Source organism: Amphiura filiformis, chromosome 13 (assembly GCF_039555335.1).
Source record: "Amphiura filiformis chromosome 13, Afil_fr2py, whole genome shotgun sequence".
In the NCBI taxonomy this organism is placed as follows: Eukaryota; Metazoa; Echinodermata; class Ophiuroidea; order Amphilepidida; family Amphiuridae; genus Amphiura; species Amphiura filiformis.
The window spans coordinates 19,250,133-19,274,779 of NC_092640.1; the positions used below are offsets into that span (position 1 = coordinate 19,250,133).

General features: G+C 35.1%; 1 protein-coding gene across 1 annotated transcript; it reads left to right on the forward strand.

Annotated features, from left to right (window-relative positions):
- Window positions 1-8,625: 8,625 nt before the first annotated feature.
- On the forward strand, window positions 8,626-16,759 carry LOC140168080 (uncharacterized). The gene is made up of 2 exons (XM_072191383.1): window positions 8,626-11,487; window positions 13,759-16,759. The coding sequence occupies exons 1-2, from the start codon at window positions 11,175-11,177 to the stop codon at window positions 14,583-14,585; spliced, it is 1,140 nt and encodes a 379-aa protein (XP_072047484.1). The 5' UTR covers window positions 8,626-11,174; the 3' UTR covers window positions 14,586-16,759.
- The last annotated feature ends 7,888 nt before the right edge of the window (window positions 16,760-24,647 follow it).

Consider the following 24,647-nt stretch of genomic DNA (forward strand, 5'->3'; position numbering starts at 1 on the left):
CTAAATATAACATTTTCACATATAAATATATTGTATTGTTTTAACGATAATTTCATTAGCTTTTATTCAAATGGGATAGTACAATTCATTCATCGAAATCGTTCACGATTTTTGACATCAGTCGTAATCCGATTCAGACCTGAATCAATCAACATCAACATCCAGTATCTGAGGTCGTGTGCACACAGGTATAAAACCTATGCAAGTTTAGCTTGCTATTTACAAGTTTTAAATTTCAAATTAATGTTTACCGTGTTTACGGTATTTCCCTATTCAAAACTAAAGTATCAAATTTGAATATATTAGACGTTTTGAATTCTCCGAGTTTGTAAGTCGCGGTTTGCATGCTAGCTATTATATTCAACATAAAAAGTCGAAGTTTTGAGATTTTTTTTTTTAAATAGCAAGAACTATCTCAAGAACCACTGAACCCAAACTGGGCTTGTTTGTACTCATTTGAATGAATTTTTCATACTGATTCCAAATATTCTGCATTTTTTGAATTTTGATGTATAGACAATTTGTTACTTATCGTTTGCAGTCAACACTATGGTATGGTTAAAAGTCGTGCGTGGGCGGCCAATTGTGATATTTCAAGAGGATGAAAATATAGTCTTGGAATATACAAATAGCATAATATTACCATCTTATGTTTACACTATTATGCACTAATAATAATGAAGTGTAAAACATCGGTATTATCAGGTAATTTTCGCTACTGTCAGGAACAAAATCAAACACACAAACCGATAAATAAACGCACAGCTAACAAATACTTCTTTGAATATCTGAATTATATTAAGAATATGTTTCATTGAAAATATTTTGACCTGTCAGTTGTTGTTAGAACTCTTAAAAACACTACTTGATTTTGCTATTTACCAATTACGTACTCTTCCAAAACACTCGCAAGTTCATCATCCATAATCACTGTAAACTGATGGGGACCAATCATTTTGATACAGCCTGTATGTGTCAGAACAACAATATCTGACTCATCAATAAGACAGATGGACACTGAGTATATCCAGTGTTATTTAGGTTATTCCTGTTGAAATCCATACACCCCGTATTGTAGACATGACTTTACTCCCCCACACAGGGAGTGTGAATTTCAAATGGGTTATACCTGAATGTGTGACTCTATTTGGAATCTACACTCCCTGCGTTGGAGATTAAGGACATATCTTCCATATGGATTTCAATTGGAAGCGTCCAATTACATTTTTCAGCCTCGCATGCAGCCTTGATAAATTTTGACACTTCTTGACTAATAATTGACACAATTAAATCATACCAAATACTTGGGCAACATTAACAAAATTAAATGTCACTCGAAATTGCACAGTCGTCGCAGGAAGAGCTATAATCGACATCATTATTGTTGCAAAAACAAACTTAATGACGCTTGATAATGTCACGAATTATTGGCAAATGATATTTTCAAAGGGTTTGGTGTTTGTTGCATGTCTTTACAAAATTTACTTAACAAATCTGAAGAAATTATCACAAAAACATCCATTGTAAAAATATATGCAGTAATTTTACGGTCATTTCCGGCAGCAACACTGCCACTATTGTTCCGTTGAAAGTTTCTGAAGAAATACATAAGTGTATAAGAATTAATAGACATTATACATATTGTTACGTAATTTTACAATTTTGCAGAAAAATTTTTACAGGACGTCAACTTCGCTGTCAGTAAAATTACAATAAATTATACAATATGTTTCTCATAACACAATTATACACGGTAAATAATAATAAAAAGCTCGAGCACATATCATGCAGATGATCAGATCAAAAACTTCACAAGGACTAGGTCATGGATTCTCTAGGCCTACTCTACTCTACTCTACTCTACTCTACTCTACTCTACTCTACTCTACTCTACTCTACTCTACTCTACTCTACTCTACTCTACTCTACTCTCTACTCTACTCTACTCTACTCTACTCTTTTCGTTTCTTTGTTCACTTCAAAATATTTCGCATTCAAAATGTGACTCCAATTAAAGAATAGAGATGGACGGGCTTTGATATTGGCATTGTAAATGTTGAAATTGGGAATAAATTTGGACAATACATGTATCAAAAATAGATTCCCAAGGACCATTGGTACTAATAAGCCTGTCTCGACAGCACGTCTCCACCTATAAGGCAATAACATAAAAAATATCCACTGTGAACATTACTACATCAATTGTTATATTATTATTAAAAATGATGGGACTTAAGTGGCAATGTACGTGACAAGAAATCAAGTCACTTTTTTCATATTTACATTTTCATTTTGTACTGGTATTCGATGAAATTATTTGACCATTCAATTTGATAATAATTGTTGCTTTGAAAAATAATATTTTCATCTCCTTCATAGCTTCATCTGATGTATGCTGTTCATGGCGCCAAGATACATTTTGCCCATCATGTTAAAAACGTTAATATGACATTTTCAAATTTATTGTATTAGAGGACGAACAGTGTGTCTAGAAGGAAATTAAGAGAATGATAGTGGTGTCTTATGATGATGATAAATTTTAATAACAAACATCTCATTTATAGCATCTGTGAAAGTAAAGAGAGAATAGGAGACTTACAATGCAATCTTTCATGTGCTAGGATTTCCGCACAAAAATGAATCATAAAAATGAGAAGCAAATCACGCAATAATGTAATCTTTCCAGTACCAGGATTTCCTCACAAAAATAAATTATAAAAATGAGAAGCAAATCACACAACAATATAGTCTTCCCTGTGCCAGGATTTCCGCACAAAAATAAATCATAAAAATGAGAAGCAAATTACACAGCAATGTAATCTTTCCCGTACCAGGATTTCCTCACAAAAATAAATCATAAAAATGAGAAGCAAATGACACAACAATGTAATCTTTCCCGTACCAGGATTTCCTCACAAAAATAAATCGTAAAAATGTGAAGCAAATCACACAGCAATGTAGTCTTTCCCGTACCAGGATTTCCTCACAAAAATAAATCATAAAAATGAGAAGCAAATCACACAACAATGTAATCTTTCCCGTACCAGGATTTCTGCACAAAAATAGATCATAAAATGAGAAGTAAATTACACAACAATGTAATCTTTCCGTATCAGGATTTCCTCACAAAAATAAATCATAAAAATGAGAAGCAAATCACACAACAATGTAATCTTTCCCGTACCAGGATTTCCTCACAAAAATAAATCGTAAAAATGTGAAGCAAATCACACAGCAATGTAGTCTTTCCCGTACCAGGATTTCCTCACAAAAATAAATCATAAAAATGAGAAGCAAATCACACAACAATGTAATCTTTCCCGTACCAGGATTTCTGCACAAAAATAGATCATAAAATGAGAAGTAAATTACACAACAATGTAATCTTTCCCGTATCAGGATTTCCTCACAAAAATAAATCATAAAAATGAGAAGCAAATCACACAACAATGTAATCTTTCCCGTACCAGGATTTCCGCACAAAAATAGATCATAAAATGAGAAGTAAATTACACAACAATGTAATCTTTCCTGTGTCAGGATTTCCTCACAAAAATAAATCGTAAAAATGAGAAGCAAATCACACAACAATGTAATCTTTCCCGTATCAGGATTTCCTCACAAAAATAAATCATAAAAATGAGAAGCAAATCACACAACAATGTAATCTTTCCCGTACCAGGATTTCCTCACAAAAATAAATCATAAAATGAGAAGCAAATCACACAACAATGTAATCTTTCCCGTATCAGGATTTCCTCACAAAAATAAATCATAAAAATGAGAAGCAAATCACACAACAATGTAATCTTTCCCGTATCAGGATTTCCTCACAAAAATAAATCATAAAAATGAGAAGCAAATCACACAACAATGTAATCTTTCCCGTACCAGGATTTCCGCACAAAAATAGATCATAAAATGAGAAGTGAATTACACAGCAATGTAATCTTTCCCGTATCAGGATTTCCTCACAAAAATAAATCATAAAAATGAGAAGCAAATCACACAACAATGTAATCTTTCCCGTACCAGGATTTCCGCACAAAAATAGATCATAAAATGAGAAGTAAATTACACAACAATGTAATCTTTCCTGTGTCAGGATTTCCTCACAAAAATAAATCGTAAAAATGAGAAGCAAATTACAAAACAATGTAATCTTTCCCGTACCAGGATTTCCTCACCAAAATAAGTTATTAAAATGAGAAGCAAATTACACAAAAATGTAGTTTTCTCGTGTCAGGATTTCCTCACAAAAATAAATCATAAAAATGACAAGCAAATCACACAACAATGTAATATTTCCTGTGCCAGGATATTCAAAAAAATAAATAAAAATGAGAAGAAAATTCCACGACAATGATAATCTTTTCTCTGCCAGAATTTAATTCTTCACAAAGTAGAACATTTAAATGAGAGCAAATTACATAATAATGTACTTAGTAATCTTTCCTGTGGCATGATTTCCTCACAATAATAAATCATGAAAATGGGAAGCAAATTTCACAATATCATCTTTCCTGTAAAAAGCAAATCACACAAAATTGTAATCTTTCATGTGTCAGGATTTCCTCACAAATCATAAAATGAGAAGCAAATTACACAACAATGTAGTCCTTCCTGTGATGGGATTTCCTCAAATATAAATTATAAAAACCAGAAGCAAATTCTTTCCTGTGTAAGGATTTCCTCATAAAAATAAATCATGAAAATGAAAAGCAATCACACGACAATGGTAATCTTTCCTGTGCCAGGATTTAATTCCTCACAAAGTTTAACATAAATATGAGAAGCAAATTACACAATAATGTAATCTTCCCTGGGCCAGGATATTCTTACAAAAACAATTCGTAAAAATGAGAAGCAGTCACACAAAAATGTAGTCATTCCTGTGCTAGGATTTCCTGTAGAAAATAAGTCATAAACATGAAAAGCAAATTACATAACAAAGTAATCTTTCCTGCGCTAGGATTTCCCCACAAAAATAAATCATAAAAATGAGAAGCAAATTACACAACAATGTAATGTTTCCTGTGCCAGGATTTCTGCAAAAAAGAAGAAAAAATCATAAATATGAGAAGGTAATCACACAACAATGTAATCTTCCCTGGGCCAGGATTTCCTCACAAAAACAAATCATTAAAATGAGAAGCAAATTACACAACAATATAGTCCTTCCTAAGCCAAGATATCCTCACACAAATAAATCATGAAAATGAGAATAAACTACACAACAATGTAATGTTTCCTGTGCCAGGATTTCCGCACACACACCCCCACACACACACCCCCAAAAAATTGCTTATAAAGTTGCAGCACAATATATTTTATTTAATAGCCTAAATATTTTAAGAACGCATTTTTATGTTTTTTGAAAAACTTCACCAAAATGGTTGAAATGTGGGTGAAAATCAAGGTTGTTATGATTTTTTTACAAACTTATGCATTTTTAAGCTGTTTTTGAAGAATATTTCTCAAAGGCCCAAAAGTTTTTATAATTCCAGGGTTAAGCCCAACCCGAAATCACTATTGGTTTATTTATTATGTGTTTACATAAATACCAAACTAAATACTATAATCGTAAGCATGATAAATAGTATTTAAATCCAAATATCCACCTCTATAGGTAACATGCATATGCTGAGATTTGAGTCAACAGAATACTACACTATAAGCTATAATGATCTCAACGCGACGGCATAGCTCTATGACCTCCATTAAACAATCATAGCTTAAAAGGTTGGCCTCAAGTTATGGAGTATGCGTTTTTGTACTCAACACACTCAAAGGTCATTCTATGCATGTATAAGCATATTGTGGTGAACGAACTGTGTACTGTTATATGCATTTGTTTTTATACCGCAGCGCTACCTTGAATTAAATCGCTTATCAGAAACTTTGGCCAGTGGATAATGTTATTAAAACACGCGGATGACATGCATGTTTCAATGAATCACACAAGTAACCAATTTACCATATTTATATTGGATTCTTATAAATAAATTGACCTAATTGAGATGATTTCTTTATCTTATCATTGGCTGTAATCCCCTCACATATGTCCCCCGTACTGAATCGATTAGAACAACCTCAGACTCAAAACTCCTCAAAAATATTCATTTAAGCCTCACATTGGCCTAAGGCTGTAGTATTAGCATGCATTTCTAACGCAGCTTTAGCAACGTAGATAACACACACTGATAGAAGCAGCGTTTTGTTACCAACCACAATAGAGCTATCTCGAAAAAGCGAAGAAACGATACTTATTATTCCTGTTAATTATTAATCAGTTTTAATGCAAACTTAAATACAATCTATTATTATCGAGGTATTTCGATCATAATTACCGATACTATATTTTAAAATCTTTAGACCCATTCTCTTGACCTATAGCATGTATAAGGTTCATGCATTAAACTGGACTGTGCTGGGATGAACAATATGTTAAGGTGTTAAACCATGCCGTTGGGTTGGGGGACTTGTATGAGTAATTAAGTGTCTATATCTCATTAATTTTGTTGATTTTATTCAATGAGTACACCCTCTACCATGTTTTAGCGCTAAACATAAATAATGTATAACAAAACATCTTAAGGATGATGCTACACACCTCGTTGAGGCTGTTGTGGAGCGAGACTATTTTTGTCGATCCCGTGTGGCGTTGCGGAATGTTCACCGTAACATCCTCTAAAGCAAATTTCCACCGGTATTTAATTTAGAACGATTACGACTATAAAAATAGAAACACTGTGTATTTTTTTCATCACATTTTGGATAAAGACGACGTAATAATAGACGTTTAATTTGATAAGATAAGCAAAACTCACTGCGAGATATACAATCAATTGAATTTGGACACCGTCAAATCTAGCCTATCATTTTACCGACTGTGAAAGATGATCACGCATTAGCTGCTAGTTGTGAAATCGTTAACCCAATGCGCTCACATCTCTTCCCTAGTAGCACAGTATTGTTGGATTACTTTTCAATTTTCAGTAAAATTTGAACCTACTATTTTGTTTTTCAAATTAAAAGAAAGTATACTTTTATTATAGTATAACTTGTGGCCTCTTTTCTTCGTCTTCCACTTGTTCGTTTCTTTCTAGTTCTCTTCCTTTCCCCCTAATATTCACACCCATACACCTCAAGCCTATATAGCAACAAGAAGCACCCATCTACACCAGTCCACACATTCAGTGCACATAAAGACGACCAAACTAATGCGTATTACCTCGATCTGTAACACCATTATTTTATTAATTTTGTTTTGAAAGTCACGTTCTTAAATATAGGCAAAACAAAATATGAAACATACACGCACGAACACCCCATCCATCAAACATACCAAACACCCATATACACCCCACACCCCTACACCCCCACATTTGATTTACACTGACCAAACTTACCATGATTACCTGTTTTACCATTGATGATGTACCCGTATTACCATTGATGATGTACCGCAAATATTGATTTCAAATACTGTAAACTAAAAAGAAGAAACGCACACATTTGCAAGCTCACCCCACCTCCCCACAAACTCCAACCCCTCCCCAACACTCCAAACACCCACCCCCACACAACGCTAAGAACAGACTAAATAGTATTACTGACTTACCACAACCCGGAATACCTATACCAATTACACACGCACTCATAAACAGACAGCGATGTAGTTGGCCGGGGCAGTTGGACCAAATTACTATTACCTTACCACGAACTGCAACACTAAACATCATTTATAACTTGGTTATAACTTGGTTATAAGCAATGTTTTGTAAAATAAATAAAATAAATGCACAAATAAAATCATTACATTTAAAAAAAAAAATATTTACTTGGAGCCGCCGTTCTGTGTAAGGACACCTTGTTCGTAGCTCAATGAGCAGTAACATCCTTATAAAAATGAAAGACATGGCAAATTTCCGGCAAATGAAATCATCTTTGATACAAGACACAATAATATTTATTTGATTTCGCTTCAATAATTTGGCAACCTACACAACCAACATGTTTCACATGAATGGTTGTCCATTCATTATGATAAAACCATGTAGGAGTTTGAATAGAAATTCTATACGCTCTGCAAATCAAATACAGCTCACGTTTTTGACAATCAAATTCCATTTATCAACGCCACATCGGCGCAAGACATTTCAAAGATATAATCATGTTATCGTGTTACATTTTGGTTAAAAGCAAATACACACTAGTCTACTGGACAAATAGCATGTCCGCCTCGAAACATCTTACCTGTCAGTTTTTATGATGTTACTTTCTATTCACAGTTAACCGGTGTTAACTCCTCCCATGTGGATTCAAATTCAATATCACAATTTTATTTAAATACAGATTGTTTAAAATGTTATTATGATCAGATTTGAAATATAAATGAAATATTAAGTACAAACACGCCTACTACCGGGGTACTAGTTGAGTATTTCTTACGATAGCGTTTGTGATTATTTTAAAAAGAACGCGAACAACCTGTTAGTTACTAGCGACACGGACATATCAGCATTGGTGATGGGTAGTGAAAGCCAATCCCGTTCAATTTTCAACGTATAAATAAAGCCACCGGGAAATCAATCTCCCTTCATTAAAGTCAAGTGCGTCGTTTACATTACTACTTCATCAAAATGTTATTTATAAAACAGACTGACAACAGCAAATAGGGACATCATTATAAACGCCGTCTCCACAGGATAGGTCATTGAAGTATTGTAGCACGGTCGGTGCCAATGTAAGCAACAACGCCTTACATGCATGCAATGCAAGCAAATCACTTACTCTTTACGCTTTTACAAGCACACACTTCACATACATATACACCAATTGTGGCTGTGATGTTGTTATATCGCTAATAAGATTGTCTGCTGGTCTAATGCACATGTGATTGAAAAACAACTCATTAGTTGCTTTAAAGACTGACCCATGATTGATTCTAGTGGACGGTTATGATAGTGATTGCAGCATTATTGAAGAAGACGCATTGATGACTAATAAAACGCAATTTTAAATCAGTTTGGAGATGTACATACGCTATTGATCTTCTTGTACAGACTTCGGAACTATATACAGGAATTCTTGGGATGCGTTTTTAATTATCACGGACAACGTGGTTGAGGAAACATTGCAAGGACAGTGGACGTATATGAAGTGAGATTTCATCAACACGCATTGATGACTACTAAAACGCAATTTGAAATCAATTGAAGTACGCCATTGGTCTTCTTATACAGACTTAAGCAACTAGAAGTATGATACTGGGGATGTGTTTTTAATTACCCTGGACAACGTGGTTGAGGAAACATTGCAAGGAGTAGACGTAAATTATATGAAAGTGTGATTTCATCAATTATTATTTGAAGAACACGTATTGATGACTATACTAACACGCAATTTGAAATCAGTTGAAGAAGTACGCCATTGGTCTTCTTGTCCAGTCTTTAGCAACTAATATAGAGGTATACTAGGGATTTGTTTTTAATTATCATGGACACCGTGATTGAGGAAACATTGCGAGGACAGTGGAAGTATATATTATGAAAGTGTGATTTCATCAATTATTTGAAGAACACGTATTGATGACTACTAAAACGCAATTTGAAATCTTCTTGTTCAGACTTCAGCAACTGATATAGAGGTATACTGGAGATGTGTGTGTTTTTAATTATCCTGAACAACGTGGTTGAACACACACACGTAAGGCAAGAATACGTATGTGATAGAGTGATAACAGCGATTGGAGAGGATATATTGATGACTACTAAATCACAATTTGAAATCAATCAAAAAGAACACCATTGATCTTCTAGTCCAAACTTAGCAAGCAATATCTACGGATGTGTTTTTAATTAGAATGGACAACGTGGATGAACAAATATCGCCAGGCTTTACATCTGACAATGTCTGAGTATTAAGAAGTTATTATTGCTTCCAATCAATCTACATACCAATCATCCAACTAGACGCGCTCAGTCGTCTGAAATATAAATCTCTAAACGAATTCATTGCCATAACGGATTGCTATCACATCTACCAGGTGTTTGGAGTGCCTATTTTGGTATGGTCATTAACAACACGATGTGCTCTCACACTTAACTACTAGATTTACTGCGGCAATCAACTGGATTTTGAACTACTGTGTTTTATTTTCATTAACATACAAGACAAACTGCAGATCAATTATTGCTATACAACATGTACAACGAGTAACTTGTGGAATGACATGCAACTGGAATTACGACCAGTGCTTTCCTCTTCCAATGATCTGTTCAAAGTGCTATTCCATAGTATAACACGCTGAAATTGTAGTGATTTTAAGTGCAAACAGCCCTAGTCTTCATTCCGTGGTTCTTATACAACATTATGTATAACCTTAACGGTAGAGCTTTTTGGTCTGTGGAAACTACTAGTCATGCTAGATGTTGACATTTTCAATGCTACCATTATGAACTATCACTAGTGATCGTTCAAACGGAATCAAAATTAAACATTAGTGTAAATTCCGCAGTTGTGGAATCAAAACAGCTCATATAAAAATGAGTTTATTGGAATAGGATTATCGCTGATCATCAATTTATGCAAACAATATCTGCCTCACATTGTAAGCGAGGAAGCTTAGACGATTTTTTTGGAATTCAATATCAGTCTTTTGAATGTCATCAGTACACGGCATATTAAACACACAGTTGGGATTGATATTTACCTGATGTAATGTAATGTAACGTCAGCACGTGGTTTACACAGGTGACTTGGAATAAAACATCAATAAAAACTGACGTGATTGATATAGCACGGTTTAATCTTCTGCAATCGAGAACTCCTTTCGTTTTTTGCTTAAAATTTGGTACACTAAAAAAGGTACGACTTTTCATAATGTATATTTTATGATGTTTATCCTGACTAAATTTCATCTGATATCATCTTCTGCTACCTAAAACTACGCTTATAAACGCACTTGACGGAGGCAGCATTTATAGTAAACTTTATGTAAGATATGGGTGTTCTATAATAACGCAATTAGCGTACATCATATTGTAATCTGTAGGTAGATTTTGTACCTATTTGTTTGATGTACTGAAAAATGTTCAACCTCTCCAATACACGCACAAGAATGCTATTGCGTTAATGATTAGTAAACTTGCACACAACTTTTCATCAACATGTGTTTTCTATCGTATCTATTGCGTTGGCTCGTTATCCTCCTCCAATGCGTAATTCTAGTCGTCAGCAGCATCGAAGTTGAGATCAACGCGCCAGTAAATCCAGTCGAGACAGGAGCAATTTTCTCCGTACATTGTCAAGTCCGAGGACTGACGAATAAACACGAGGTGGCATTATATAGGACAAATGTCAACGGTGATACACAAAGATTGTCTTCTAAAGAGGAAGTAGATACGGAGATCGATGAGAGAGTCTTCTTGGCTGTCAGACGGCTAATGGATGGCTCAGAGGTGTATTTTTTGACGATTACTGGTAAGATTTTTTTGTTAGGCTATTCCAGTTGAAATCCACACACCCCGTATTGAAGACATGACCTTAATCTTCCACACAGGGAATGGACCTTAATCTTCCACACATTGAATGTGAATTTCAAATGGGTTACCTGAATGAGTGACTCCATTTGAAATCTACACCCTTATGTGGGAGATTAGAGTCATGTCTTCCATAGGGATGTATGGAATGCGAATAGCCCAATGTCTGATTCAAGAATCATGGCACAATTCGCCATCAAAGTGACGTAGTTAATCGGATTAACTACCATAGCAATAGATGAATACGCTTTTGACTATACCGCCCTGCACTACGTTCACGCGGTATCTATGCAGTGAACCATAGATGTCAAAGAAAGGGTGATCACTCGCACCTGTAAGATTAGTATCTTTGAAATGAGCGGTATTGTATACACAGGTGATTAGTGCAATCTGTTTGTAGTGCAGGGCGATCTATTCAAAAATTGTATTCATCTATTGCTATGGTAGTTAATCCGATTATGACGTCACTTCGACGGCGAATTCCAGTCACCCAAATAACAATACAATATCTGCTATATTTTGCTTCACCGCAAGTTCAGGTAGTGACGTCTATGCTTTTTCGCGGTTGCGCCGTCAGCGTGCCGATAAACCACCCATGTACGCGTGCGTTAACGCTCTGCGTGATTAATCTTACGCGCGCGATTCGATACTTCGTCCAGCGAAATACGCAACAACGTACCGAACTCGATGTTAACCAAGACGTGATAGATACTGTATTTTGACTTTAGGACCAAGTCGATTCAAAAACACTTGTCTTCAAAATAAAAAGGCAACATCTGTTTTATAATTTATTCAATGATACGGCCTTCTTACTTGGGATGACAGAAATGTGATCATGATACAAAGATGAGAATTCGTCTTCCTCTGCATGTTTTTCGTGACCTTGGCGAATTCCATTTTAATTTGTGCCTGTTTTTCTTTGTTTATAAAAATAAATAAAAGTGGAAGATGCCTTTCCCGATGGTGTATTTTGATACAAAATTTATTTATTAATCGAGGGTGATAACATATTAATTGGCACGGTGATTTTCAATGTTGTCGAAGGAGTACACATTGAGCTTGTATAAATATTGATTGGACGTTAATTAACTTGTCTTCAATTAAAATTTTACATTGAAACTGTCTAGACGGGAAGTTTTAGTATCGATCTTACTGTTATTACACCACCTTAAATGTTAATTAAACAAAAGGAAAACATACACATTCAAGTAAAGCATAGCAGGACCTCATGGCTACGTGTCGTATATCGCAGTAGTCAATCATCATACTGCGATTGCTGTGTACAGTTTGTGCACAATTCCGCTAACATTGTCATGATCGAGGCCATCTGAGATCGGGGCATTTTGCTATAAAATATGAAAGAAAGGAAGTTCCTTAATATATCAAAATTTAGACAATGTAAAGAGGAAATTACATTGATGAAAGATATTCAAAGGATATCTTTGTTATTATAATGACATATTGTTTTACACAACAATGTTAAAGGTAGAATGGTTTTCCCCTTCTTTAATATCTCCTCGTAAAACTAAGCTCTAAACATGAACAACAATTATTGTACAATGTCGTGCGATAGGATCAAATTTGAGATGTTCCTCTTCTTGCAACGAATCTCGAATATACACATATATCTTTAATACGTTACCCCCCCCCCCCACCCGCAGAGCCACCCCGACCCTTCGCACCCCCTACATACATCTCATCCTACATATACCCACACGATTTACACACTGTACATAATTACATTATAAAGTACTTGTGTTATAAATACGGGAATCATAATATTGTAGAGAGTTTGCGATTTCCAAATGTACGTATCATACGCCCGTCTATCTATTCAAAATCACTCTCCTGTGACGGGATTTTGACTATACGGACGTACGATACGCACGTTTGGAAATCGCAACCTCTCTAACATTTCTACGAGTACACCGTCGTTATCACAGTACCGGTGCAATATTTACCTGTGTGAGTGGTCGAGTTTTGTCAGATGTGTCTCGGCAGTAAATTTTGCAGAATGTACATATCAAAGCCCCGGATCAAATTCTGTCCTGATGAAGTCAGAAACACATCTGACGAAAGCTCGACCCCTCACACAGGGACCGGCTGCACCGGTACTGTGATAACCGTCAGCGTACTCGTTGAAAAACTTATTACTTGTAGTATTACAAAGTAACTTTAACCCTTGCCTACTATTTTTCTTCACTTTACCCAGATTTCAGGAGAGAAGATGTCGGGAACTATTCCTGTAAAGTGATTCGAACCAGCCCCACTATAGCAGAAGTGGGATCGCATACAATCTTAGCCGAACTCTTATTTTTCCCTTCCACATCTGACCCACAATGTTCCAACTCAGGAGACCCTATCACCATCATGGAAGGCAGTATACTTGAACTTAACTGCAGTTCTGAATTAGGCAACCCTACAGTTGAAATTGGTTGGAGTCGCGCAGGAAATTCTTATTCCAGTGGTGCATCTGAAAGCATAATCGGAAACCGAATTTATTCCCATCTAACTCTGGTAGTATCAAGAAAGAATAGGGGTGATATATTTTTATGTGAAATTGAAAGCATAGTAGAGCCTTACACAAGTTCTTGTCATGCAGGACCTATACACGTGATATTAAATCCAGATGCGGATTATACTCCTGAAGCACCTGTACTTACAACAGCCCTTTCGCCTACACTTAAACCTTCATCACCGAAAAATCCAACAAGAGCTGTCGCAAGTTCATGTAAAGATGTATGCCCTTCTCTACAATCTGTGCCAAAACCGTGGATTATATCAACTATAATTACGGGTGTGGTTGCGATCATCCTGTTGCTTGTTATCGTTGTTGTTAGTGCAAAATACACTGGACATGTTTCAGCAGTAAATTCTGCAGGATGTAGATATCAAAGACCGCCAGATGAAATATATACCGAGTTACAATACAGGAAAGGTGATCTTATGTACGTACCAACAGATAAGGCGAAAGCTTTAATGGATCATTCGAGAACTGAACTTGATGCATTTGATTCATCACCGTATGGAGAATCATAGATAGATTTTTTTTTAATTTGCCAATTGTATGAATAATTTTGCTTCTTAATTTGAAGCAGTGACGTCATCGTAAAGCATCGTTGACGCATGCTTAACATTGTACCTTCTTTTTTACGTCTGATGAAACGAACACGATTTGTTGTTGGTGTTACGTAACTGCTGCAAAGAATAAAAACAAAGTGAAACTGTTTCCTCATTACCATGAGGAATTTGTACTTTTAAATATTCAAAAGTCTATGAAAAGATTTTAAATTATTTGTTGCTTATGTAACTATGCTGTATTATCAGTAAACATTCTTGAAATTGTGAAGGATTGTAATGACCAGATTGTATCTGTAAAAATTTTGCACCATCAAAATTATAATGACTCTATATTCTTTATTTATCACACCTAACTGAAACATGATGATGAAATATATCTGCCTAATAACAGTAACACATTAAGGAAATCACTTAAGTACAATGTACGATACATTATCAAATGATTGTGTGTGTTTGAAAGCATTTCAACAGTGAGGAGCACTTAATTTATAAATTCGCAGAATTCAATTCAATAAACACTGGAGGTCGCCATTATTACACCATGTCTCCGAAATGTCTGGCAAAGTAACCACGAACACACTGGGTCGTTCTGCTTTTCCCTGATATGGCAGACGCCACGGTGGGTTACGAGGCTGACGACACTACAAGACAGAAAGCATGTTCAAAGTTGGCGGTTACAGCAATTACAAATTGAAAAACAGCATACTTATTATGAAGTTCATTTTAATACGAGCTCCAATGGTGTTAGAATAACATAATTTTGCTTTGACAACACATGACACATTAAGAATTGTTTGTGAAGATTGTATGATTATGTATTAATCCAATGAAGACGTCAAAATGGCGATATCGCATCCGATCACAGCCTTTCTGCTGCAAAATTTTAACTTTGAACCTGTTTAAGTGAAAACATCTCGACGATTTTTTTTTCTACACTCGATATATTTATTTTAAAATATTTTTAGAAATCAGTTCTACAAATTCACATTCCAAAGAATTACCTGCAATTTTGTTACTAGGTAGTCTTGTAATGGCTGAGCCCATGAGCCATTCACAAATTTATAAATTACCGTTTAATGCGAATTAATAAATTATGTGTTCCTGGCTGTTCAAAAAAGTCTGTCACCATTTGCCAGCAAGGGCAGTGCATTATGTTGCTTGCAGAAACATTGCACCAACATTGGGTAAAGCTGCACAAGAGGCCAGATACGCATCAAAACGCATTCCCGTGGTGCATGTCAATGAGAACTCCTCTTGTGCGCGCATACGGCATCGCGTCATAAGTGCCATGTATACACGCACACGGCATCTCGACATGAGCGTCCTGCATGTACGCATACCCCAACGCACTTGCAAAATTACGCGTTCACTACGCGATCATTTCCGGGAATTGGATACGTGTGTCGTGTAGACACGTTTTACTATGTACGTCGTATACGCGTACCAAGATATCGCATTGAAATGTTTTAATGCAGATTTGCTCTTGTGTGTGGTCACCCATTCAATGACCTGATTCATTCAATTTTGAAATTCTTGAGATCCATTAGTTTTTGTACTACGAATTTAAACAAGATTTATTGGCAATGTACATGTAGCCTAATGCAACACTGGTCGGTCCATTAGATGCAACAGAATGCACAAAACATAAATGAGTATATACACTGATACCAAGAGATTATGTGCTTTTCGATAACTATATTAATCATTTAATGATACTTTGACCTGTTGAAAGATACTAGATTTGTATAAAGTTGTATTGTTAAATATTTGAATTTATATCATGTTGGAATAAACGTTCAAAACATAAACATAAGAGTCGTAACACGTGATATATAGTTAATATAAATGTAAACTGTCTATAATCTCTCCCGATTTTCTTTAACGTGGGCAAAATAATTTAAATTAGTTCAATTTGTCAACAAGATCAAAAATTATGACAATGTCTGGGCTCGAACTCGCCGTACCTTCAGCACCAGTCTAGCGATTTACCACGGTTGTTTGATGGCATGTAAAACTGAGTCATTTTAAAGAAAAGTTGAACAATGATGGCGATATTTATCTAAAATTGCATCTTTACAAATGGTAGACACTTGTAAAATGATAATAGAACATCAGCAAACAGACTAACAAATGACAAGGGAATTAAAAAAAAAAACATTTTATCATGAAATGTAAGGTATAACTCATTTATTTGGCTAATTTAAATTTAGAATATATCGAGGGCTTAGAGCAAGAACTAGCTATGTCCATTTGTTTTCTCAAGTACATGTTACTCATTTCGGTAACAAATGGACGGTTAATTCTGCCCTCCATAAGAAAATTTAAGTGACTTTGGGGTATATGCATGGTCACTTGCGTCTAACTAACTGTTCAAGTGACCATTCACACGTACCCCAAAGTCACTTGCATTTATTTTGGAGGGCATAATTAACTGTACATTTGTTGCCGAAATAAGTAACATTTAATTGAGAAAACAAATGGACATAGCTAGTTCTTGCTCTAAGCCCTCGATATGTAAATAGCGCCCTCAGTTTGCACACAAATGTACATTTTATAGAATTAAAATTACCAGAAAAAACAGAAAAAGATGAATAATTTGATATAGAAACGAAAATATATGTTAAAAATTGCTACACAATATATGTGTATACAGTAAGCCAAAAAACAAAGTCGTGCTTTCATTGATTAGAACATAAAAGTGCAACTTTTGATTTCGTTTCTTCATTAGGTTTTTAGATCACCGTTTCTTTAATTCTCAGCCAATTTCAACCAACAAAGAAGAGCTATCGAGTACAGGTATTGACTGGTCTGGTTGTTTTACTTATGACATATATGTCATTATGTAGGATATACAGGGGTGAACATAACTGGTACCTTAATTCTTTAGCTTACTGTATACTTTATTAGTGTGATAGCTGTTGGCACTCAGGTCAAGAATTGAACATTATAAAAATGTTTTGTTTAAAAAATTAATAAATGATCACATCAAACTGCGATTTATGATGCATATTTTGCGCTAAGTTTTCCGTCCTCTTTCATACGAATACCACCAGTCTCATAATAATTTTAGTAGAGTTTTCACCACATGTCCCCTTATTGAAAATGATATTACACTGCTAGTCAATAAGTCAAAAATAACACGTCAATTTACTTTCCGCTTTAACATGTCAAAAACATTGCAAAGAACTTCAGAAAATCACAATGTTTATTAAATTTATAATAATTATAGTCCATCTACCGAAATATCAAAATAGATGAACTGAAGTAACCGTTAATGAATGACGTCACATTAACCCCCTGAGCACTACCTGCCGATCTAACATTGCCTCTGATTGGTAAATTACATGATATCTTCATTTTAATCACCAATCAGAATAAAGCTTTACAAATAATTCACCCCAATCTTTTTGGGTGGTGAAATTATTCTAACAATGTTGCTAATTGGTCCAATTGATAATGAAAACTTCTTTTTGGCCAATCGTTGGTATCGTACATTTATTAAAAATCCGGGGTTAATCCGGGTGTTCAGCTGTACTATACAACTCTCGAATTAGGGACAGATCGTTTTAGACTGTATATTCAGTCGGGTGATATGAATTTTTCAAACTTTTTTTTAATCAAAAGGAGTGATTCTCAATCTTTTACAATCTTTTAGTGATTAAAGTTAGAGGCAAATCTTTTTCAGTATTTTTAGAATTTTCAGTAGAAAGGATTAATTTTCATTGTTTTTCAATCTTTTGTCGTCCCAAATTAGAACAAGTCCTTTCGAGTTGAAAATAAGATTGAAAATGTTCACTCTAAAACAGTTTGAAATCTCATTCCAAACATATGCAACAAATTTCATTTGGCAGTACATTAGGAGTATAATACTTGATTAGATAGTGAAATCAGTCTACAAAGAGAGTTAGAGTGACACCACAGAGGTCGGTATACACAAGAGTCGCATAAGTTTACATGTTCACGTAACCTCCTTCAACTCATTTGCATAGAACTGGATACCAGGATCGTATTCTGATTCGTCGTTCCTTCTAACCTGTTCTAATTAGCATACTTTTGGATACCTCCATATTTGGTATTACCTAATTAATTTATACCTCTATGTTGTTTACATAGTGACGTCATTATAGCTGGTCACTTCGTAATCCGACGAACGAACGTTTGCAGTTTTCTTTTAATTACTGTTATATCGTGAAATACCATATAGCTGAGGTGTTAGTCCAATATGCATAGGAAAATATTTCTGGCGATGACCCATGTTCACATTGGCTAAATAAGCTGTATTTTCGCTGGAAAGGGGCCGGGACGAGTCGGCCATTTTGTTTGCAAAAGGCATGTTCTTCTCCCGCGTTACCCGGAAGTGGCAGCACCAGAACAAATGACGTCATTTCTGGATTTCAGCCGGAACGGTTACGTTCACTGCCGTGCATCAGTATAGGCATCAGCTTATCTAGGTTTTACTAAAGTAAAACATCTTTGAGTGACACACACAAAAAAACCCATTTCAATCTATTTGTCAATCTATGTAGATTAATTCCTATCATCAATCGTTAAAAGATTGACATATTTTAATCGGTCAATTTAAGAGAGAACGTACTATGTACAGCTAAGTACATGTATACGATTCGTCTCTTTGTCAAATTTATAATAATCGCACTTAGATGCGATTCGTTCAAATCAAAACTTTAATATCTACGTCGGGGAGTAAGATTTAACATTATTTTTTGGTGAAATGAAAGATCACCGGGAACATAATCAGAAGCATACATTAACTCAATTTGCTCAATTTTTTGATTCGTCATTCTACCAAATTCATAAAGATATTCTGGCTACTAAAGCAAAATCAAATGTTTGTTTATGATGTTCCTATACTCACATGTATATTTATAATTTAACAACCATAGGGCATTTCAAATCTCTCTGAAAACACATGTCTTTATGCAGTACAAGCAACGGAACTCACAAGGTTAGTATTTATCTAGCAGTTCTAAACATTTTAAATAAAGGACAATATTTTAAAATCGATGAAATTTACTGATTAAAACGACAAACACAAGGCGATGGACTGAAGCATCTTAAAATAATGAAATTAGAAATATCGTTATCAAGTTATGATAGGAAGGGTTTTTATCCAGGCAACATACGGTGCGTAACTAAAATAAATTGCATATCGTTTATCAAGTTAATTTCACGCATGCTTAGTTGTGTGCAAGTCACCAGTCATGTAAATCGAACAATTTTCCTATCAAAATTCGTAAACATGAAACCACTAAACGGTCTCAGGTTTGAGTTACTTAGTTTAAATTTCAGTGTTCGTTGATCTTCCACATTATATTTCTTTTTACATTATTTGGATCAATTTTAGATTAAGGGGTTTGATGTTAACGTTTGGCGACGATTTCACGTATTTTTGTGGGAGCTGAGAGTACACCAGACCTATCGAATCGAATTCCATTCTGAATATACGAGGAATCCTCTTCTTATATCAAATGATTTTGATTTTTTTTTAAAATTCGCGATATAATACAAATTTTATGACAAATTATGAAATGTGTGCATCTTTTTCCTTGGGTCAGACTCCCTGTTGGGGAGGGGGTCGCCAGACTCCCTGCTGGGGAGGGGGTCACCAGTACTCACACACAACGAGTCTGTTCAACCTTCCCAGCACTATGCCCGTACCCATTTGGTGCATACCCAGGTGACGAGAGACAATAGAGGCTAAGGGCGCAACACCATATAATCACCGCTGGGTTTCGAACCCACAACCTTCTGATTATGATTTGAGCCCGTACCGCTAGTCCACCGGCCTGGGAAGCAGATGGTGGCTGCATTTTACCCATTATTTTATTTGTTGACCCCACTTGGCATCCATGTATACCAGAGCTGTATACTCTGTGAAATGCACGTTGTAAAATGCCATAACTTCTTAATTATTCAAGCACGTGCACAAGTATACATTTTTGGAAAGACAAGAAATCTAAATAAAAGCACATATAATTGGTGTAAACTCTTTTTGATCAACTCACAACAATTGTGATCATTGCAAAGCACATTGCCATCTACCACTGCAATGACGTCAGTGCGAATTTACGCTCAAAGTGCTGATGTACACATGCACTCGCTTAAAGACGCCACATAGATGCGCAATCAATATATAAAAATAGATGAACTGAAGTGACCGTTAATCAATGGCGTCACATTGAAAAAAAACCCACAGAGAAGTGGCTGTGAGTTAAGCGCTCCACAGACTCCGAGTATTGTACGTACAATATTGTATGCAACATATCTACGTTATTTAATCTATTGCCATTCTATTTCCAGTAATGTTTAAGTTCTAACGAATGTTTGATGACGAAAAATCGATAATATGTTACATGTAATATCTAGTAGAAATATATTATCGATTTTACGTCATCAAACATTCGTTAGAACTTAAACATTATCGGAAATAGAATGGCAATCGATTAAACAGCGTAGATTATGTTGCATACAATATTGTACGTACAATAAAAAGTCTGAATACTGCTTTAAAGAAATTAAATGAATAAAATAATATATATTAATAATTGAATTATAAACCCATGCATGGTGATTTTTCCACTTATATCTCATTTCGCGAGGGCGCATTCACATTATTACGTCATAGCGACCTCATTTGGGGATTTTTAATACTTATTTTGGAATCACTGGGTAGACATGGTAGAGAAGTCCTATAGCAACCTGGTATCAAACAGAGCAGTATATGACATTGAATATAGAAAATGCAAGTTCTAGCTGTAATGTATAGATCAAAAAGGTGTTTTTTTACATAAGTATACGATTTGTGTGTCAAATTCATACATTGCACTAAAGTGCGATTCACCCAAATCAAAACTTTGATACCGACGCCGGGGAGTAAGATTTGCCAGTAGTTTTGGTAGAAACGAAAGATCACCTGAACATAATTACAATAACTCAATTTGCCCAAATAATCGCTTCTCTGACGATTTCATAACTATATGTAAAGAAAAATCAAAATAATACTTGTTATGATTTTCTATTTGCTCATAAATATTTACAATTTTACAACAATCATGGGTTATTTAGAATATCTCTGTAATATCTGTATGCAGAACAAACAACGCAACACAAGGTTAGTATCTATCTAGCGGTACTAGGCAACAAAATAAACTTTGTAAATTTCAATTTACGCATATCTGCACAAACCGATGCATAAAAACGGAATTATATCAAACAATATGTTAAAATATTTATAAAACGAGAAGACTTTACTAGTACATGTAATATGTGACCGTACACGGCGAATGAGCCGTAAATTCCTCCCCGGTCAATTTTGTTTTATTTCGTGTTTAGAAAATAGCTATCATAAGCTTTAAAATGGTATATTATTTGACTTCAAAGGATATCCAGAAGCGGGGTTATGGTTTTGTTGAACTTTGCCCAAATGGTAGCCTTTTTCGTTTCTATATGTGTCTCTTTTTCCACATTGCTGGCAATAAATATCAAACAGTCATAATTGGCGGTCATTTCAAATCATCCCCAAGTCAACGAGGTTCACGAAAGTTCTCTCATTGTTAATTGTTGGTTATACACACGTATACAAAATGCAATGCCTGGTAGCCCACCACTTGAACAGGATTTAGCCAAAGCAAACAAAGACCAGAGCTATTAAAGGTTCTATAGCCATCTAAGGTAGAAGCTTATTATCCTCTTCAACAATAGGATTATTGATTCGTGTTTGACTATCAAAATGAGATAGATGTCGCGCCAGCTAGAGGTACCGATGAATACGACCTTCATACACATTTAACACTGTAACTCAGAATACAATTTAGGGAATTTACGGCTCATTCGTGCTGTACGGTCACATATAGTCTCGTTGGTACAAAAAGCGATACAACATGACAACAGGGAATCTTGTTTTGTCTTTGCTTTTATTTTGTTTATTCCCTCCACTCCACCAAACCTGGCTATACACCTCTGGAAAACCCAGAAACGTTTCCATGTGTGAAAGGACATATTCAATTGTGCAAAAACATACATGTTATAAATAAACATGCAGAAATCGACGTAATAACTGACGCTTTTTGTGAACGTGCAACGCATACTTAAGATGGTTTAGTGGTCATCAGTTATACGTTGACACATTCGGAAATATTGGTGTTTCTGAAGAGTTCGTACGCAAGGATATTGAACCTATAAGATGTGATTACATTTTTGATTAAACTTGAATATGTGACGTGAATCATGCATCATGGTCATTTTTATGTTCTGTTCCATTACTTCACCCTTCTGCAATTTTATATCGTTTCATATACCCTATGTTTCCAATTGCACAAAGTCGATACAATGTAAACATTTTATGCTGCGAAGTTATTTACCTTATCCTAACCCTATACATTCATGTTAGCGTTATGGTTAAAAGTTTTGGAGTACAATATCTTAATTTTTCAGAACTGGTGTCTCCTTATAATCATTGAGATCAGCGTTAACTGCTTTGTGAGAAACCACCTAACTCCACAGCCTATGCCACGTCTTTCTCTCTGTGGTGGTACTTAGATCTGGAATGGACATCACAGCTAAATCACTGTCAGTCTGCATTTTTATTTGTTAGTTTATATTTATGTTTCAGCCGGGATGGTTAAATTTACTTACATGCACCAGTATAGGCCTACGCATTACCACTTTCAGTTTCTATATAGGCTACTTTCCTTGGACGAGACACACTACAAGCACGTAAGACTTAAAATGCACAGATTCAGTCATTATGCACATTGCACACCACACGTACCTGTGCAAGTGAAGATATAATTAATTTTTAGATAGTTGTAAACAAAAATATTTTGTATCAGTAATCAATATGCAATTATGTCATTTTTAAGGAAATTGACATAATAACACAATTTTAGTAAACAAATGATATCATTTAGTGACCAAAATTATACCATAACCCAAATTATATTCTATAGGTCGGCAAAAATGATATCATTGTGTGTGTTTAAGGAGAAAATGGTTAAGTTTTGGGAAGCAAACTCGTATCATTGTTGGCAAGGAAATATGGATCAAATGCAAGACAGCTATGTATATGGACTACAGCGGGATAGCTCTAGCTTCTCTTCTGCACCATGCATGTATTGGGCTATTCCATTTAAAATCCATGCTACCCCTGTGGGCGATTCTGGAAATATCTTCCACAGGGGAGTATGAATTTCAGACGGAATGGACACATTAGACAGCTCCATTTCATACACCCTCTGAGAAAGATTCAACCTGAATCTTCCACCGAGGGAGGGTGAGTTTCAAATGGAGCTGCCTAGTGTGTCCATTCCTTTTGAAATTTATACTCCCCCTGTGGAAGATATTTCCCAAATCTTCCACAGGGGTAGTGTGGATATTAAATGGAATAGCCCATTATGGCTTTCTGTAACTGCAAACAAGTTAAACGTGTCAGTGCCTGTGTTTAAAGCTGATTAATTACAAATATAATTGAAATGAACGTCTAGATCAGACAACCCGCATGCGGAATATATAGAAAAGACTGTTTGATTATTTGTCATTTGATTTGAGGAAAGCTATCCCATGATGCATTTCAAAATAGTAATAAATAATAAAGAATAATGGGAAGGGACCCGAACAGAATTTTTTAACTGACACATTAAACACAATGTATTAACGCGTAATTTCGTTAATATTTAACATTTTTAAATGCAATATTAGTGTTAAAGTGTTAATAAGGTGTTAAAACACCTAATAAGGTGTTAAAACACAGCAGTCAGGTGTTAAAACACTTTATTAACACTTTAACACTAATTTTAACATGTAACATCTGTAACATTTTTAACACACGTGCAACCGTGTTACACGTACTTGCGCACTATTTTTAACCACGTTACATGCTAAATCGTAACACCTACGTTAACCACTAATACCACTTTGAACATTTCCGTTAAAAACACTTTAACACAAAAGTGAAGATGTGTTTTAAAAATGTTGAAGTATTTGATGCTCAAGTAATGTTTATTT

What these genes read in the sequence shown, in the direction of transcription:
- LOC140168080 (XM_072191383.1), top strand. Translation starts at nt 11,175, where the DNA reads ATGTGTTTTCTATCGTATCTATTGCGTTGGCTCGTTATCCTCCTCCAA. An exon ending in GTATTTTTTGACGATTACTG is followed by an intron (nt 11,488 to 13,758) that starts GTAAGATTTTTT and finishes CACTTTACCCAG; the next exon opens with ATTTCAGGAGAGAAGATGTC.